This window comes from Candoia aspera, chromosome 14 (genome assembly GCF_035149785.1).
Source record: "Candoia aspera isolate rCanAsp1 chromosome 14, rCanAsp1.hap2, whole genome shotgun sequence".
Lineage (NCBI taxonomy): Eukaryota > Metazoa > Chordata > Lepidosauria > Squamata > Boidae > Candoia > Candoia aspera.
In genome coordinates this window covers 2,760,004-2,779,095 of record NC_086166.1, presented here as the reverse complement: position 1 = coordinate 2,779,095, position 19,092 = coordinate 2,760,004, and the positions used below count along the sequence as shown (strand labels likewise).

Sequence of the window (19,092 nt, the reverse complement as noted above, 5' to 3'; positions counted from 1 at the left end):
CAGACAAGGAATTTGAACCCTGGGAGAGACCAGTGCACAGTTGAAGTCCATGGTGAAACATCAGCCCTTTTTGTGGCCCTTGGAATTGCAGCCGACCCCAACTCACCCACCATTTGCACAGGAAGAAAAACCCCCATTTTCAAAGGGACTGTATAAGCCAGCAGGCCCCATTCAGTCTTTCCTCTACCGCTACAAAAGTTAGGAACTTCACATCTGCAGTGAAGTGTTCTGATTTTCATATTCTTCTCACTACCATTGCGTGAAGATCCTGTAATTCAGACCCAGAGCAGCTGAAAACACTTGTAGCTGAAACCAAAGGGAAGTTTCAGAAGGAAACTTAACCAGCCAGCCAATGTCATCTCACTGTTGCCCTTTCGATTTGGTGTGTGACCAGCAAGGCGGTTTCTCTGTTAAAAAACCTGTTTCAGGCATTGTGATGAAATACCAAGTGTAAGTGATTTTTGACTGACGAGCAATTGTTATTCTTGTGGGCTGGTGGCATTTTTTGTTGTTGCTTTTTGCTTCCCCCCCCCCCCCTCCTTTCCTTGATGTGTTACCCCAAAGCAACTCCAGTCTCAAGGATAACAAGGAGAGGGCTGGGATGGATGACAACACTTGAAGTAAAAGCTAGATAAAACCCACTTCAGAGGCAGCTGGTATCTCATGAACTTCAGGATGGAGGGTGTCAGGTGGGGTGGAAGAAGGTTTAAGAGAAGATGATTGCCAGTTTATATTTTGGAAGGGATCTGTCTGGCTTTAAAGTTAAATGGTTCTGACCAGAACATTCAGCGGCATGCTTGACCAGCAGGAGAAGCCAGATGTGCCATGATCCTCACCCTATGCGACTTACTTGCCATTTGAATTGGTGGTTGTGCAATGTCAGACTCCACGCAACCGGGCAAAATCAGCATTTGAGGACCTCACAGATTTCAGAAGGTTCCTTTAATGCTGGTCTGGGGTAAATACAGAATCTTGGGACGTTAAGAGGAATAATTTTGCAGCCACGGCAAAATTAACAGCGTTAATTCACAACAGAAGTCTGGCCAAATTTAAGCAAGAATGACTTCCATTCCTGCTATATATTACGCAGCACGGCAAATATAAGTATCTAGAATGTGGTTTTTAAAGGGGAAAAGAACCGATTAAGGAATTGAAAGCAAAGACACACCAATTTTTTAAACAATGGCCGTAAATATGGTACATTAGTTAGAGTGTGACAAAGGGGAAGTTAGCAATATTTATCTGTAATGTCTTTCTTTCCTTTCTTATTTTTAAGCAACAAGTAGTGGTAATTTTGACACTAAGCTCAGAAATTTAAATATTTACTTACGTTGTTAAAGTAATTTAATGTTCTTAAATCTAACTTAATGTCTTCTATGGTTAATTTTTAATTTTAATTTTTAATCAAAGATACGCTGAGCACTAACTCTACAGTCTGGCAGATTCCTTCGTCCACTTATAGATATTATATTTCTTTACCAGTTGCTATTTTTTCTTTTTACCTTTTGTTTGCTTTTAAAAAAAAATTTTTTTTTTTTAAAGAGGGGCTTCCCACCTCATCTATTAATTGTTGATTAAGATGGGGAGCTTCGTTAATTTGATTTTTTTTTTTTTTACCATATTTATATCTGCTGTAATTGCAAGACTCTTGACTCTTGGCAGTTTAGAGTAATGATCATCAGCGCAAGAAGTGTGGTCACACGGCCGTGGTAGGAACTAGAATATATAAAATTTTAAAACCCTAAAATCAAAACCATCCTTTAAAAAAAAATCAACCAAACTGCCACCCTATCACTCATCCTAGGCCCTCCACAGTAACTCAGTTTTCAGGAGCACCTAGAAGGTCAAGAGAAAAGTGGGTCAATCTAATTTATGATTTCTTTGTGTTGTTGGTTGGGTGGAGGTAGTCATTCCAGTCAGTTAAGTTCAGATTCCCTCTCAGCTGTGAAGTTCATTAGATGACTGGGGCTCTGCTCGCATTCTTAGGGCAGTTGTGTGGGTAAGATCCAGAGATGGATGAGGATAAAGCTTCCGAATGAGGGTCAACAGTGGTGCTCCTCAGGAAATGAGCAATAACTCTTCCCATTCGTGCTGAAGATGCAGAATATCCCTACCAGCGGAGGAGTGTCTCGAGGAGGACGCTGGGGTGTCTCTAGGAAGAGAGAAATATCTGCAGGCCCAAAGGAGAGACAAAGGAGGACTACGGTGGTACCCAGTAATTTGATTTCTTTTTGCATGAACGCAGGAATGCTGCTCAGCTTTCAGGGACAGAGACTGCAAAATGCCTACTGCCAATACACTTAGATGTTGGAATATTCAGAGAAATGCAAGTGGCTGTTAATACAATTATCCACGTTCTTGCTATTGTGAGCACTTTGGATGTGTGAATGGGATGGGGGGAGGAGAGGCAAGAGAGGTCCCTGTTCTCCGCGAAGCACATAAAGAGGAAGTGACAGCAGGGAAAGTGGGTGTTGTTTTTTTCTTTTTTTGTTACCTTTCAAGCCTGAGCAATAATGTTAAAAGCACGGATATGATATATGGAGTTCAAAGCAACTTCCCCTTTCTCCATAATACAGTTTCTCTCTCCATTTACTGTCTCGCTGTATCTTTGTTTACACAGCACGGGGAGGGATCAGGCCAGGCAGTAAAGACAGAAAGTGGATTGGGAGCAGAGGATGTCAACTCTCAGGTTGACTGAATTGAACGGACAACTTAGACTATGAGAGGTGCCATTTCTAGACTGAATGTGGCCTGTAACAGTTACCTTTGGACCTCACCGTAGAAGATGCTAACAATTGCTGGGGAGGAAGACCCATGAAATATGTCATTACTTCTGAGCTGGTTGTCTAAGAAGCTTTGTTCAGCTTGTCTTCCAGCCTTACCTACTGACTTCCTGTGAAAAATGAATGTAGCTTACCCACACCAACCACAATGGTCTTTCTGCGAATGGTCATCTCACTAGCCCTCATCTTGTGATGATGGTGGAGGAGGAGGTGAAGCCCATGACAGTTTCTCATTATTTCCAGTGTCCCACTGCCCCAACATACTGGAAACATCTGAAGCAACTTCACCCTAGGATCAGCTTCCTTGTAGCAAGGCTGGAAAATTATTAGCGAGTCCTGGTAGCTGAATGGCGGACTCGTCCTCCAGCTGTGAGTTGTTGTCTAAATGGTGCAGGGGAATCCCAAAGCATGCATAAATAACAACTTGTATCTGTCTGTCTGTCTGTCTGTCTGTCTGTCTGTCTATCATCTATCTATCAAATTTATCACCACCCATCTCCCAAAAGGGACTCTGGGCAGTTTACAATAAAACATAAGTAAGAAAAATATAAAACTGTTTTGGAAAAGAAAAGGCATGGAGGAGAACTAGGCATGATCATGGGCCATAAATCTAGAGAGTTTATTAGGGAAGGGTACAAGGGAATATTTTGAAATCGTACAGCGTTGGCTGGCTGGAATATTACAGCTGCCTTGGCCTTTTCTTAACCTTTAGAAGGAAATGATTGGAAACGGGGTCTAGGCCATTCTAGACCTGCCAGGCTGACCTCTTTCTGGAATCACCTGGTAGCAAGTATTGGACGGCTCAAATATAGAAATACATTTTTTCAGGAAAACTTTCCCAGGTCATCAGTCTTGATGGGTGATGTGGCTTGGCTCCTGGCTTGAATGCTGTGACTTTAGAACAAGGACCCTCTCTTCTGTGAACCAGGACTGCACCAGGACTCTCTTTTCCTAAGCAGTAAAGCCAGAATAGAGACCAAAAACTGAAACTTAATTCCTGTTGTCTCCTGGGCTTTGGATGTCTAAGTTTTAAATTCTTTTCTGCCAGCTTCATGGCTACACATTTGTGTTTCTACGGTGCATGCTGAAGGTTGGGGCATTGTTTCTTCCCCAAAGAACTTGGGACGTTAAACAGGTTGCTATGCCTTGATATAAAATCAGTGGATGAACACTGGGGAGCACAAATCTTTATCCATTTTTATTTTCCAATTTGTTTATTTATTTGGTAGCATAATGAAAAAAAAAATTTTTTTCCTGGAGCTGATAGTTGAGTATGAAATTACTGCTGCTCTCTAACGCTTGCTAATTCTGCTGGAAAATCATCACAAGGCAAGTGCGTGGCAGAGGTGCACGTGACTCCTAAGAGCCAGGAGCTTATCTGGGCAATGATGAAACAGCTAGAGGGAGCGCAGGAGACTGAATCTTATCTCCGCCATCAAGTCAGAGGCTTTTGGAGGAAGGAGGCCAAGTATAGAAATCGTGGTAATTGTGGAATTTGGTAAGAATGGTGCCAGCATGCACAACCATTGCTGGGTTCTCCATTGCACAAAACCACCTAATGATCTGTTTGGTTTTGGACTTAGTATGTTGTGCAAACCTAGCCATGATGGCTTAGTCAAGCACGGTTTATTGCGAGGTTTTGCAACCTGAGGTTCCAAGCATGGATGTGGCCCTTGAAAGCCTTGGCTGAGGGACCCAGAGAACTTCCAAAAGTTGCCAGCAAGCTGAGACTTTGAAGGTGACAGAAGGGGAAAAGTGATAAATACATGGGGATTAATCATGTTAATTAATGATATTTAATTTTAATGAAGCTAACGTTTAAATCAAGTGTTAGTTTTTGTCTGGAGTGGCAACTCCTTATTCATAATTGAACTTGTTATACAGGTAGTCCTCACTTAACAACCATTTGTTTAGTGACAGTTTGGACTTACAACAGTGTTGAAAAAACAACTTATGACCAGTTTATTTATTTATTTATTACTCATATTTAGCCACTCCTAGAGTGGCTCACTCCTAGATCCTTTGTTCACCCTCAAGTGGATCGTTGTGGCCTTCCTGGTGGTCTTAATCTTCCTGGGGACTGATGAAACAGCAGCATGAAAAATGGGGGACAAGGATCTAGGAGCGAGACATCCCAAAGACAATCCACACCTCCCTGGCACAATTAACAGCCATGCAGGTGCAGGGACAAGGCAGCCACCCTGGAAGCCAAATATGGGGTCCCCTCACCGACCTTTGCCCAGACTGAAGAAGCTGCTTGGACAAGCAGCGAGACATTTCAGCCAAAAGGGAAGCAATCCAGCTGCCATGGCTCAACCTACAGACAATTCCACCCGGATGACTGAGAATCTTCATCGACATCCAAGGATAAGCCGATATCCAAGACAAGGACAAAGAACAATGCGAGGTGGCTGGGCCGAGGCCCTTGTAGAAAGTCTGCAATTCTTTCTCCTGTTCCTCTTGCACTCAGAGACCAAAGAGAGCTCTGACGTTCCTCAGATCGCCTTGTCACTTTCTTAGCCCTTTTTCAAGAGGTAGTAAGTTGTCTACTTGAGCATTAGAGATGATTGCTGAGAGATGTGACGCAGCGAGAAAGGCCGGATGTTAAAGATGCTCAAGGACTGCTGAGTGATTTTGTGCCTCAGGGTCGTGGCTAATTAACCATGGGTTGCCAGAAGGAGCGAACAGGAAAAATATAACACTGTGCTCTGGGAGCAGTCCCCAATCCTCCCTTCTTCCCTCCGAAAGTTGGATATGTTCCCTTGTCCCGTCACACTTAGAGAAGGAAAAGTGACCGCCATGAGGAAGTGGTAGAGAAGATGGGATTTCTCCAATAAATTGGTAGCAGGGTTGATGTTCAGATGAGACTGGGGCATGACAGCTGTTACAGAATCTGGGATGCATTGGGACTTACTGGCAATAACACATCGGTTGATACGATATCTGGGTGTCTTACTGTCTTCTATGTTCATAATTGCAGAGATGAACCTTCAGTTCATGCTCCCACTTCCAACAGATAGGAACCTTGGTTTGCTGTCTCATGCCTAGATTTGAGGAGACATTTCACTTCTGGATCTTTGGAAAGTATCCAAGAATTAGGACTCAGGAGCCAAATTGAAAATAGAGAGATGAAACCTTTTGGAAACCTTCCATGAAAGATGTGGACAAGAGGACATCAGATAAAAGGGCAACAGGAAATCTTCCATTGTTTGAATGCAATTTATTCATGGCTGTCATCCACTCATCTGCCTGGACTTCCCTTGTGGTTAACTTCAGCTATTGGTCCAAATGCTGAAATTAGCTTTGGGTTTCTTCACAAAGCTGTAGGGAGCAGCAGTCTGGAGAAAGCAGCAGGTCACTGAAGCGAGAAGAGATTTAAGTTCAGCTGCATATGACTCTCAGCTTCCAAGTATTAGCACAATAATGAATTTCAGTCCTCACTTTGGGGAAAAAATATCATTGAAGGCTGTCAAATTAATTGATCCTCCCAGCATCCCACTCTTCTGTTTTCTGCCATGCATGGCTTGCTGATCTGTTGAATCATTTCCCAAGTCAACCTGGTATCTGTAGAAGAAATTGGAGCATGTGATAGCTGTTGAAATCAGAAAAGTTGGGTCCATGTTAATTCAAGTGAGACCTTTTAAACTGATCCAACTAAAGGGGCTGTTGTCTTATCTGTTGGGTTGGTTCTGAGGCCAAAATGTGTAATTGTTGCTCGGCGTTAACTAAGGATTTCTGAGTGGCCCCCCAGGAATGCAGTGAGCATCTTGTGACAGAGAAGCATCACCAGCATCTGTCTAGATTCCAACTGGTTTGGGTAAAGAGATAGGTGGGGGCAGGAGAAAGGAATTCCCCAAGGTCTCATCCAGGCCAGCCCATCAGTTTCTTCTGCCTATTAAAGCTTCTGATCCTTGATCCTTATCTGGACAAAAATGATGCTAACCTTGGTGGGTTAGGCCCTTCAGTGATGCTCTGCCTGCCCCCTTGCTTCTTTCTGCCTGCCTGGCCGCTCCTGTCTTCATTTCCAGACCCTTCTGTCTGCTGCTGCTTCTTTATTTCAGGTTGGCTCAGACAAGAGATTAAGAGTGGTTAAGAGATTGTGTCTCGTAAGGAGAAGAGAGCTGGTCTTCCCCTTCTTCATGGTACAGGTGGTGTGTGATGGAAAAGGCAGAGAGGTGGTGTTGCAACATGCGTTGTGCTTTAATAGATATTGCCAGGTTCTGAGCCAAAAATGATGGGATGCTAGCAGCTCTGCTTTGCTAGTAGCATGTAGCTTGACCCTGGATTTGACCTTGGGCTGGCCCTCCTGTGGGTCTCCTCTAGCATTCTGTCCAGCTTTGACCCGCTTCATCTCCAATATGACCTACTGTTGACAAGCACTAACGCTGCTATTAGAAGCTTCCAGAGGTAGAACCGTCCCATTCCCAGATCTGCACACAGCTACCTTGTCTGGTAGATTAACAGGCCTACAGGATGGAGCATCTCTCTTGATAGTGAACAAATCCCAGATAATAAGGTGGTTCTGTCCACCAACATTGGCCGTTGGCTGACCTCAGCAGGAAAGGCTTTCAAAAGTTTCCTGTTCCAACCACGGACAACAACCCTTTCCCCCAGCTCCGGCACTCAACTGATTTCTGCCTCAGAAATCTGCTCTGCTGTGCTCTATGTTCCCTCGCTACAGCTGCCTGGACCTCAGCTGCAACAGGGCTACGCTTGGGTCTAGATCCAGGAAGGGATGCATCTGGGAGTCCCATTCAGTTGCAGAAGGGGAAGGGGCATGTGTGGACACAGGTAGGCAGCCCAGCAGCTCAGCACCAGAAGTGGGTAAGGAGCAGAATGCCAAGGGCAGTAGAGGCATTGCGGTGGCAGTGTGAAGTTGGCCAGTTGGGTTCAAGGATGTGCGAGGGGTTGGGAGGCCAGAAGGAGATGTGAAGAGATCCAGGACACCAGTCTGGAAAAAGAAGTTGGAGAAAAGTTAGTCCTCACCCTTGAAACAAGTGTCTCAGGCTGATGAACTGGCTGATGCAAGGGATATATAATTCCTGGTGTGCCTCAAAGACTCAGAGAATCATCAGATAGTGCTCAAGAGGTCAGCTGGCTCTTCTCAGGGCCATACTTGCGATCTGGAGAGCACTAATTTCTTTGCCGTCCTCCAGGAGTTGCTGAGATATCTGTCTCAACATCCCTTTCCTTTGGCTATGCTTCCTGGGGATACTGGGAATTACAGTTCAGCGGTATCTGGACAGCTCTGGGTTGCCTGCCCCTGGTCAAGTCTGCCTGGCTTTCTGAAGGCCCAGAACACTGGTGGTGGTGCAGAAGGATGCCATTGGGAGCCAGATTTAGCACGTGCACCCTCACTGACCTTTCGCTTAATTACTTGGAGCTCCCCAAGGGGCAACTGCTGTGGACCTTGCTTGCCGTCCTTAGCTTTCTCTTGCCCCTTTATTTGAAAAGCAGGGACTCCTTCCGCCTCCTCCTTTGTAGACCCAAATCCTCTGCTCAGCATCTGTGACTTTGCATGAAAGCACCAAAGCACAAGCTGCTATTCTTGTTTCCCAATTTATATGGAGGTTCTGCCTAAGGGCACAAAGCGGAGACAAAATAAGAACTCAGAAGGGCGAAGATGACTAAAGCTAGTATGAACTACAGATGAGATTTGCTATCCAGCCTGAGCATGGCTCCTTTGAAATGGTTATGCTTTGGAGACGCAATGACAAAAGCCTAATTGCTTCCCTTGCCTTGTGTGAAGCTGCCTTATGAGCAGCAATCCAATCAAGCTGATTCAGTGCCCAGCCCTCCGAATGGAGTTGCTGCCAGTCAGAATTGATAATACTGAACTAGATGGAGCGAAAGTCTGCCTCTGTTGAACACCATTTCCTTTGTTCTTAAGCTTCTTGGAAATTGTTTTTCTGCCAGCCTCCTTTCCCCTTACAAGACTGTGGGGGAAATTTAGCTCCATGGATTAATCATCCCCTGCTGATCTTCTGTGCAATTGTAAAATGGTTGTCACCCTTCCTAAGATGCCAGTCTCTCTGTGTTCCCCTCCTGACTCCCATAACCCTAATTTACATTCACCCCCACAGTCTCTTTCAAAGAGATGAGCCTGTCACGGAAAACAAGGGAATTGATTTCTGGCTGGCAGTCGGTGGATCTTGAGGTCTTCGCCAGCCCACCTGCACTGTGAATCACGGAGCAACTACTTTCAGTTGAGAGCTTCAACTGGGGTTTTCATCATTATATACTTGTGTGTGCGCGCGCACTCACGCACGCTAAGGAAAAGGACAAGAAGAAGAGGCAATGGTGGGGAAATAAGCAGAAGAACCATAATGTATATTGCTGGTGGCTTCCCACTCAGTTGATCTACTTGGCAGGAAGTATTTCGGCATCTCTGACGTGCAGCATTCTGGTCATCTGACCATCCATCTGGAGACATAAAAGCATGTTGTTCCATTTAGAGAGGGGTGCCCTGACCTCTTTTCTCAGAACAGGTTGTACAACGGGGATGGGGGACCCGTGGCCCTTCCAGTGATGCTGCACCACAGTTCCAGTGACTCTAATCAACATGGCTGGAGATTAATACGGCTGGGAATTGTAGTTCAACAGTAGTCAGAAAAGTCATGTAACGTCTGTGCTATTTGTGTCTCGTTCTTGACCTGAAGAAGTTGCTTTCACGGCATAGTCGTATAGACATTGGTGTGGTTTTCCACCACGGTCTAGTCCCTGGCTCATCTTTCCCCTGGTTTTCAAGCTAGAATCTCCAATCCTCAGGACCAAAGGATGATGCTGGTTTTCAAAGGAAAACCTGAGAAGAGCATATATTGGCCAGAAAGCTTGCTTAGAACTTCATGTTGCTCTTTTCCTCTCCCTCTTTTTTATTCAGTTTCCTTTTTGGTCCCATCAGCCAGCTTCCATCCCAACTCTGAAAAAACGGCTTTTTCATTACATTCGCTGGAAGCTATTTCTAGTTGTCCATCCCCTTTTTGTCGTAAATTCACTTTATATATCAAGCTGGCAACCCAAGGTCAGAGGTCTTGGCAAGAAGCAATTATTATATATATATATATATATATATATATATATATATATATATATATATATATTTATTAAAAAAAACAGCTGGCCACTCTCAGTGTACAAAGAGAATATTATAGACAAGAAGTTAGTCATACAAGGTGTAGGAAGCTTAATGCGGGAAAGCCTCTTTCAGCGACCAATAGAAAGCAAAGCATCCTTATTAGAGCTGCATTGTTGAACTGTCCTGGGGGAGGAGATGTGTGTAGCACGATGTCACTGGGACATCAGAACCTGCCAGTTGTTAAGAAGTAGATTTTAAAAGTAGATTTAAAAAAAAAAAGCCAACCAATAGGCTGAGCCATCTTCCAAGACTGCCACCCTGTCCCATGTCCCAGTTTGTCTTGTTTCCTGTTTTTGATATTTCTTACAACAACCTGCCACTAATTAGAGTTGATTGACCTCTACCTGGGGACCTGATATTTGGAGGAGGCTGATCAGTGAGTTGCGATTCAGGTGGGGGGTTTTGATCTCAGGGTGAGAGCACTAGAGCTATCATACAGCTCTTCAGAGCCCAACTGTTTGAAACTGCAGGACTCTAGAGGTCCTACAAGTAGTCCTCACTTAATGGCCACAATTGGGACCAGAATTCTGGTCGGTAAGCGATGTGGTTGTTGAGCGAATCCGATCAGATTTTATGACCATTTTTGTGGTGGTCATTAAGCAAATCACGCCGTTCCCTGTTTATTTTGCTTGCCGAAGCCGCCTGGGAAGGTTGAAAATGGCAATCACATGACCGTGGGATGCTGCAATGGTCATAAATGTGAACCGGTTGCCAAGTGCCCAAATTGTGATCACAAGACCATGGGGATACTACAACAGCCATAAGTGCGAGGATTGGTCATAAGTTTATTTCTTCCAGCACTGTCATATGTCCAAGCCGTTGCTAAACGAATGGTGGTTAAATGAGGACTACCTGTATTTATGCTTGCTTCTTCTCCTGCCCTTCTCCTGTCCTGGTTCTTGACTCCTTGGGAATGTGGTCAGAAGAGGGTCCTGGAAGTCAGGAAATCCCAAAGGAACACCGTGATTGTTTCAGAAGTTCTTAATAGCTGGGAAGCATTTCTACATATTTAATGAAAAGCAACTCAGCTAGCTATAGGTTTCTGGCATGCCTAAATATTTCAGTCCAAGATGAGGTGCATTGCTCTTACTGATCACTCTTTGGAATGTACCCAGGTTGGCCCACTGCGGACTGGTTCTCTTCTACTGGCCCAGTTTCATGCCTGCGGCCTTGAGTCACGAGAAGCAGCTCAGTATCAAAACTGTGTCAGAAATAAATAAATAACTCAACCATGTCCCGAATAATTGAAGATTCCCAGCAGGAAACAGTGGTCTATCTTCATGTTTGAAGGCACTGCTTGCTTTCCCTACGTGCTGGACACAGCTTGATCCAGCAAGGGGCCGTGACTGTTTCTGCTCTACCAGCTCATAGCCAGCGATCCACCCACAGAAGAAATTAGGAGCATGCTACAAGAAAAATAGAATTTGTGAAGACCACGAGGAGCCACCAGGATCTAAGCACAATGCATCCTTTCTGCACCTAGAGTCAGGTTGGCCGCATCGGGACCTCTGTCACAATATTTGGAATCATCTCTTTCCTCTTCCTTCTCTTCCGACTCGCTCAGCCCAGTTGCAGACGAAGAAGGGCAAGTTTTGAGGGAGGGACCTCTTGTGTTCTCCTGGCGGGAAAATGGTTCCCCTCCCTTTTGCAGAAACCCCGCCTCCCTCCTCTGTCCCCGCCTTTGCTTTTCGCCTGGGAAGGTTGAAAATGGCAATCACATCACCGTGGGATGCTGCAATGGTCATAAATGTGAACCGGTTGCCAAGTGCCCAAATTGTGATCACAAGACCATGGGGATACTACAACGGCCATAAGTGCGAGGATTGGTCATAAGTTTATTTCTTCCAGCACTGTCATATGTCCAAGCCGTTGCTAAACGAATGGTGGTTAAATGAGGACTACCTGTATTTATGCAGCTTGTCTGAGAAGGCAGCCATGTGTTTCCAGAGACGGACGCATTCGTGGAGAGCGAGCTGCTGACATTTAGAAAAATCTCAGAATCTCAAGCAAGAGGAACCGCCAAAGGATTTTCCAGTGAAAAGGTCAAAGCTTCGGGAGGGGGGCAACATAAAGGAAGAGAAAATATTGTTTTAACGTTGGCTTCTTGGTCTGCAACAGGATCTAAGCCAGCTGAAGTGGGGATTAGAAACTAGGGACCCAACCAGGAGAATAGAACTGCCCAGTGGCGAGCCGAGTGTTGCCATACGAGAATTTGATGGAAGGAAACTTGCCAAGGCTGTCCTTGCAAAAAGACGGCAAAAGTGCTACAAAGCAGCAAGAGATTACTTAAGCCATCTCCCTGTGAATTTGCCCCTGGGCCTGCGTGAAGTGAATTTCTAAGTACTTTGATTCAATCTGGCAATGCTGTTTGACTGGTTGGGTGCAAGGAAAACAGTTTGCTTTTTTGAGGTCCTTCGTGTCACGCTGGGATTCCCCAGCGACTTCCGTGGCTGGAAGAGACATCTGGGCCTAACCTTCTGGAAATGCTGGGGAAGATCCTCCCAAGTGGCGTGATGCATCTTTTGTGGCAAGGGCATGAAAACTAGCATGAGCCGTGAAACAGCCCTGGGGTATTTAAGGCAGAAGCCAAAGATCCTTCCCCAGATCCAGGCCAGACCAAAAATCATGGCTTTGACCACAATTGTGCCACATGGTTTCACCCACTTTGCATGTAATGACCTCGGGAGCCAGGAGGAAGAGCTACAGACTGGACATCCATCATGCAAAAGGTATCTCAGCCCCCAGAAGGAAAATGGGTGCGGGCAGCGTCTCAGAAGGGACCCTCCCGAGTTTTCTGGAAAGTAAAAGGAAAGGAGGAGGAAAGTGTTTCAGACTTGCAAGATTCTATTACTGTAACCTTACAATAAAGGTAGGGTTAATATTGGTGCTTCTTATCTGGACTGCTTTGAAGAACTGACACCAATCTTGCAAGACTGAAAGTCTTTCTCCCCTCCTTCCCTTTTACTTTCCAGGAAACTCAGGAGGGTCCCTTCTGAAAGGCTTCCCACGCCTTCCCTCCTTCTGTGGGCAGGCCTACCTTTCCACTGATGGTTGTCTACGCTGCAGCTCTTCCTCCCTGACCCCCAAGGTCATTCCCACAGGCCATTACATGACCTCATTGCCACCAAGGCCCTTTTCTTCCACTGTCTGCTGTCCTTCTCTCTGACCAGAAGTCTGCCCAGAGTGACAAGCATCAGTTTCATTCCAGAGAGGCAACCTTGATCCTACTTGGGCATTTGCTCCAGCCTTTGATGGACATTGGTCTTTCCAGGTGGTTTGTGCGATCTCTGCTCTAGGAAGACATAAAAAAAATTGGTGCAGCATCCAGGGGTTTTCCTGGTATCCTGTTTGATTGGCGTCCGGATCCTGGCTGCTGGCTGACAATTGTGGCGTGTGTAAGAGTGGTTGATCCTGCGGCTTTCCTAGGCTATTCCAGTCCATCCAGGGTTGCGTGATGACTTTCTTGGGGCCCTTGGCACTTTTGCCTCCTGGGCCCTTCTCTCCATAAAAACAATGGTATTCATAATTATATTACTTACGATTTTCAGTATTTTCTTTGTATCTTCACAGAGAAATAGGGAATAGCAAAGAATGTATTTTATGTTTTCCTCAGTAATAACGCTCGGTTGTTGCCAATTATCTCTGTCACATATCATCGAAGTGACTCAGTTTCAGTATTCCTGCTACGCCTGCAGGTGACAAAAAAGACCATCGGCTTGATGTTCAAATTTTGCACATTTCTGGTTTTTTTATTGGAAGGTGTGAAAATAAATAAATATTTATTAAAAGGCATGAGAACAACTAACTTCTATGGTACTTCATTTTGATTTTTTTCTGATTAAAAAAATAAATTCTTGGGCCTCAGACACTGTGCCTGTTGTGATTAATAGATAAGTTGGTCCTGAGTACATCTACTGGTTAAAGGGGGAGGGGAGGGGAGGTCTAGATACCCCCTTGTGAAAAGAAGAGGAAGAAACAGAAGAAAGCTAGACTGAGTAAATGAGTTTCCTACTTGCATGGGGTGACTTCAGATACAGGTTGAAGTGCTACAACCTAGGCATATTCTACTGAAGTTGCTCCTTGGTCTGCAGAGAAAGAACCAATGTAGATGACATTGCAACCTGATCAGCATGAAGAAGAACAAATGAACTATCAAGGAAGAAACCACCTGGCAGAGCGAGCAAACAAACAAACAAACATACATACATACATACATATATATATATATATATATATAAAATTTAAAAAAAAATGAAAATTCCCTTCTCACCCCTATGGATGGTGTGTGTCTTCCTCAACAACCTGGGGTCCTCTACCAGAGGCCTGGGAGTTTGAGGGTTCTGTGCAGGATCTGAGCTGTTCCTAACAGTGAACTCTTCTGGACAGGGAGCTCAGATGTTGCTCCTGGGATCTGTTGGAGCCACTCTCCTAGCCTGGGAGTCACAGCCCCGAGGGCTCCTTACCACTGGGACCACTTTGGCCTTCACTTTCCACATCCCCTCTAGTTCCTCCTTCAGGCCCTGGGATTTCTCCAGCTTCTCATACTCCTTCCTGATGTTGCTGTCACTTGGCACCACTACATCTATCACCACCTCTGTCTTCTGGTCTGGTTCTACCACGATGTCCGGTTGATTGGCCAGTACCTGCCTGTCTGTCTGGATCTGGAAGTCCCACAGGAACTTAGCCCTGTCATTCTCCACAACCTCACTCTCTCATACACTGATGATGTTACCTAGTCTGGTCATGAAACATCTGCAGGAAAACAGGCCAATTGAAGAACCAAGAACCCAACAGGTTGAAAATGACTCCTTGCCAGGGTTACGGCCTGAGCTGAAGTTGAGTTGCAAATGCATCACTACCATTTTCTAATATTAGTTATTGCATTTACATCCTGCCTTTCCTCCAGGACAGTGTTTCTCCACCTCAGCGACCTTAAGATGCGTGGACTTCATGCATTGCTGGCTGGGGAATTCTGGAAGTTGAAGTCCACGCATCTTAAGGTTGCTGAGGTGGAGAAACACTGCTCTAGGAGGTCAAGGAAGCATAGGTGGGGCCGCCCCCTATTTTTTTCCTGTCAGGTTAAGCTGAGGGAGTGATTGGCCCAAAGTCACCCACTGAGCTCCGTAGATGAAGGTGGACTTGAACCTGAATCTTCCTGGTCCCTGTCCAACAAATTAACCGTTTCATCACTTTGCCTCCAGATGTCTAAAATAATCCCCAAAAGTATGCTTGGAGAGAGGAGAGGGAACCCCAGATGGAACTAATGTATTTTAATCCATATTTGAACATGACTCTCCCAGATGTGTAGTGACAACAGAGGCAGCGCTGGCACAGGGAGCCACATCTGCATCAGCGGCATCTAGATTGGTGAGAAGAACCCTTGGAAGAAACGAGAGCAGTGGAACCCAGCGGAAAGAAGGCCCACTCCAGAACAACCAACGTACTTCAGGACTGAAGCTGGCATTCCTCTGTGGAACATATAGTTAAATATATATATATATATATATATATATATATATAAAGCCCTGAATAATTTACCAATTTCTAGTGTTAAAAGGAAGATGGATGGTGTTTTCTTTTCCCCAAGGAGTGTTAATCTTGCCTTAAGCAGGGAAAGCAATTGTGCTAAAGGCTTCTCCTCCAAAGGATGCCAAGAGTTGGCACTGCAAAATCGGAAGCCCACCTTGTCCCAGGCCTGGCAGGCAGCCATCCAATTATGCACGTCTTGCCAGTGCATTAGAAAAGACGCTCTCTAGAAGTGCTGGTGGGATTCAAAAGAGGTGTTGCATGTAAAGTAAAGGTCAAGGTTCCCGTTTGGGGGGAACACAAATCAGCAGGAAGGAATCTATTGCATCTAGAAGCCTTGAGTCTGGTTCCAGGCATTTTTAGCGAATGGATTGAGAAGAACAAACCTTGGAAGATGATGGCCGTGGGTTAGACCAAGGATGTCTAACCTGTGAACGCACACCTGCAAGCCAAGAGTTCACCCCCCAAAACCCTCCAAAAGTTATAATTTAAATATCCACAGACTAAGCATACCACCAATCGATCAATGCATCAGTGCATTTTCTTTCATTCGAATTAATTTACATCAAAAACCAACTCCGACAAATATCCATTCCGTCGTACCTCCTCAACAAAGGCAGAAGTTGTCCCCTTAGGCCGGGGCTGGGCCCTTGAACAGGCAGCCTACTGTTTTTCCAGGCTGATCCATGTTTTCAATGCAGGAAGAATCTCAGCAGTTCCTTTTTAACAGATGTCTTCCCTGATTAAAACAATTCTCGTCTCTAATGTCTTGGGTGTGCAGAATGAGCTGTTTAGAAACCTAATGGAAGTGATGCTGGTTGAATTATCGGATCTTCAAAAACAAATGAAAAATGGGGAGAAGAAGAGTGGTGAGGAGCAGAGGATTGATGGGTTAAGACAATCAATCTTTCATGGGACAGGAGAGAGAGCTGTTTGTATATTTCTTTCCCCTGGGACTGCTATTATTGATAGATTACCTTCTGTGGCACTCCTTTTTCGGCACCTGTTCACTCAGCAACTCCTTTCAAGTTAGTTTTCAAAATGTTCTCAGCCTTCTTCCATCACTCGATAATTCATTATTCATCTGAGGCTCGTACATGAGGTATTGTTCAGGGACTATGGAAATGCAGAATCTTAATAATGGCCCAATTAAATTGTGTGTTGAACACCTGCCCAGCAGTAGATAACTTTGCCTTGATTGGAATATGATAGCAACAGCAAACACCCTACAACACAACTGCATTTTGGGAAAATGGCGTCAGTGGCTAACGAATGGCTCTCCTCCTTTTCTCCTTTCCCTACCCCTCTTTCCCCCACCCCTCCCCGTGTAGGCCTCCAGATCTTCTGGTGCAAAGATGCAGCTTCTGGAAACTGAATTTTCGCAGACTGTCCGTGAATTGATAGACCTTCACCTCCTGCAACAGGATAGCATTCCTGCATTCCTTAGTGCCGTTACACTCGACCTCTTCAGTCGCCAGACGGTGGCTTAGCCCTGCTTCAGCTGCAAGATGTACCCTTTGCATCATCTGCTCATGGATCACAGATGGAGATGACTTGCAGGACTGCTGCTGAGGCCCTGATCCGTGAAGATGAACCAGGCCTTTTCTCATTGTAGTTTCCACTTGTATATTTCAGGGTCCTGTTTCCTGAAGAAGTAACCTAAACAATTGGGTATTTTCTTTTGTATATGCTCTCTCTCTTTCTCTTTCTCTTTCTCTTTCTCTTTCTCTTTCTCTTTCTCTTTCTCTTTCTCTCTCTCTCTCTCTCTCTCTCTCCTTCTCCTTTCCTCCCTCCCTCCCTCCCTCCCTCCTTCCCTTCCTTCCTTCCTTCCTTCCTTCCTTCCTTCCTTCCTTCGTCATTGCAACTGGTGACAGCTGGAGAAAAGGGATATATGTGTGTGTATATATGTATGTATGTATAAGTATATATAATGGCCAATTTTCTTTATAAAATTGGTAGGTGCTCTTGGAGAACCTGGAACTGCAGTAAGCATCAAGCATTGTTAAAAATCCATTTGTGTGTGTGTGTGGGGGGGGTGTCTCTCAAGTCTTGGTTGTCTTTAATAGACAGTGGAAGCCTATATATATATATATATATATATATATATCCCTTTTCTCCAGCTGTCACCAGTTGCAGACCAGTTGCAGGGAAGGAGGGAGGAGAGAGGAGGAGGGAGGGAAGGAAGGAAGGAAGGTAAACTCAGCCTATCACAGCCATAATTATTCTCTTGTGCCAAGGCCAACTCATTACCAGCTAAAAAACAAATATCAACACTTTTCTCTGATATTTCGGGCCTTTTTCTGTCCAGATTCTTCTCCCCTCACAGGTCCCTTTTTTATATTGTTCTGATGTTCTTTCCTGCATATTTGCCCAGATGACGACAACAATAACAACAACAAAAACCCCAGCTACTCCATTTCTACTGGCCAGTGGTTAAGAGATTGGGACTTGCCCCTAACCTGTGCCCGGTATGTTCTGCTCCCCTTTCTCTTCATATTCTTCCTTCAGTCTGGGGAAGCCGAGGCAAGAATTGTTTTTAAGCTTGGAAATGGTGCCTGTGTATTAATGGATCGAGGTATCTGGCAAATAAAGCTTGACTTGTGCTTTGGTGTTGCGTGCACTTTTATTTCTCAAATGTAGCGGCTTCGGTTCTGCAGGATTGTGGCTCTTGGTGCAGGAATTCACGGTGGGTAGCTGGGCTCATGCTTCTGGCGTTCCCACCCAGAGAGATTCCCCACCAGTCCCTGACTGAAGAGTGCTTTTTTCCCCCCCACACCTAGCCAGCTTGCTGAGTTCATCTGTTGACTCTTCCCCTTAATGCCCTGTTGGAAATCTCCAGGAGGATACAACCCAGTCCTTTGTAACGAAGTACTGGGAAATACTGGTGTGTGTACTTGCGTAGTACTTCTGTACCACACCCCCAGATTAAAAGGCAAAGTGTCTGTTAAGGTGGTTTCCAATAATCCAAAAAACCCAGTTTGAGGCAGTACGCAGAGTGGTTATGGGAGGAATACTAAATGCAGCAAAACTTAGAAAACTGGGTGGAAGGAAATCTGGCGCTCTCTGGCAGAAGGGAAGAATGGGCAGTTGCTAAGAGATCTCAGGGGAGTAAAGTTGCTTTTCCTGCTCCCCAGGAAAAGGGTCTGGAGCTTCACTCTGCACTTCCCTTCTGAGCTTACAGTTCCCTCCAAGGCCTGACTACCATTTTACGGGTGCTCAGATAAGCTTTGTTGGTGGACACTTTTTGGCCAGAGAATTTTCCAGGGAATCTTAACAGACCAGAAGAAAGCAGGCTGAGTGGCCCTTTCATTTCCCCAAATGTGTGTCCTCCTCACAGGGAGGAGAGCAGAAATGTTGTGGTCTCCAGGAAGGGTCTGTTCTTTGGGAAAAAGGTGCCACCAGATCTATTCCAGCTTCAGCTCTTCACAGAAGGTCTATGCTTCTGATCATGTGCTGGTTCCTACTTGTTGAGGATTTGATTAAAGGAGAAAGAGAGAGTATGCCTCACAGTTGAGGTTAAGTGTTCTGGTGTCAGGTTCACTGATTCAATGTAGTTTATACATCGTAACGTTTCACATGCCATGGCACTGATGCGCATTTCTGTTTGGGAGGGAGCTGCTGTGAGACCTTGTGCCAAGCTCTGTATGT

The 19,092-nt window shown here is 45.2% G+C and overlaps 1 protein-coding gene across 1 annotated transcript in view; it reads left to right on the top strand.

Moving 5' to 3' along the window:
- Window positions 1–18,047, top strand: part of MAD1L1 (mitotic arrest deficient 1 like 1) — a 352,928-nt gene extending 334,881 nt beyond the window's left edge. Inside the window, exon 18 of the mRNA XM_063315196.1 lies at window positions 16,776–18,047. Within this exon, the coding sequence (XP_063171266.1) occupies window positions 16,776–16,934 (159 nt within the window). The 3' untranslated portion in view covers window positions 16,935–18,047. The remainder of the gene's footprint in view (window positions 1–16,775) is intronic.
- Window positions 18,048–19,092: the final 1,045 nt, after the last annotated feature.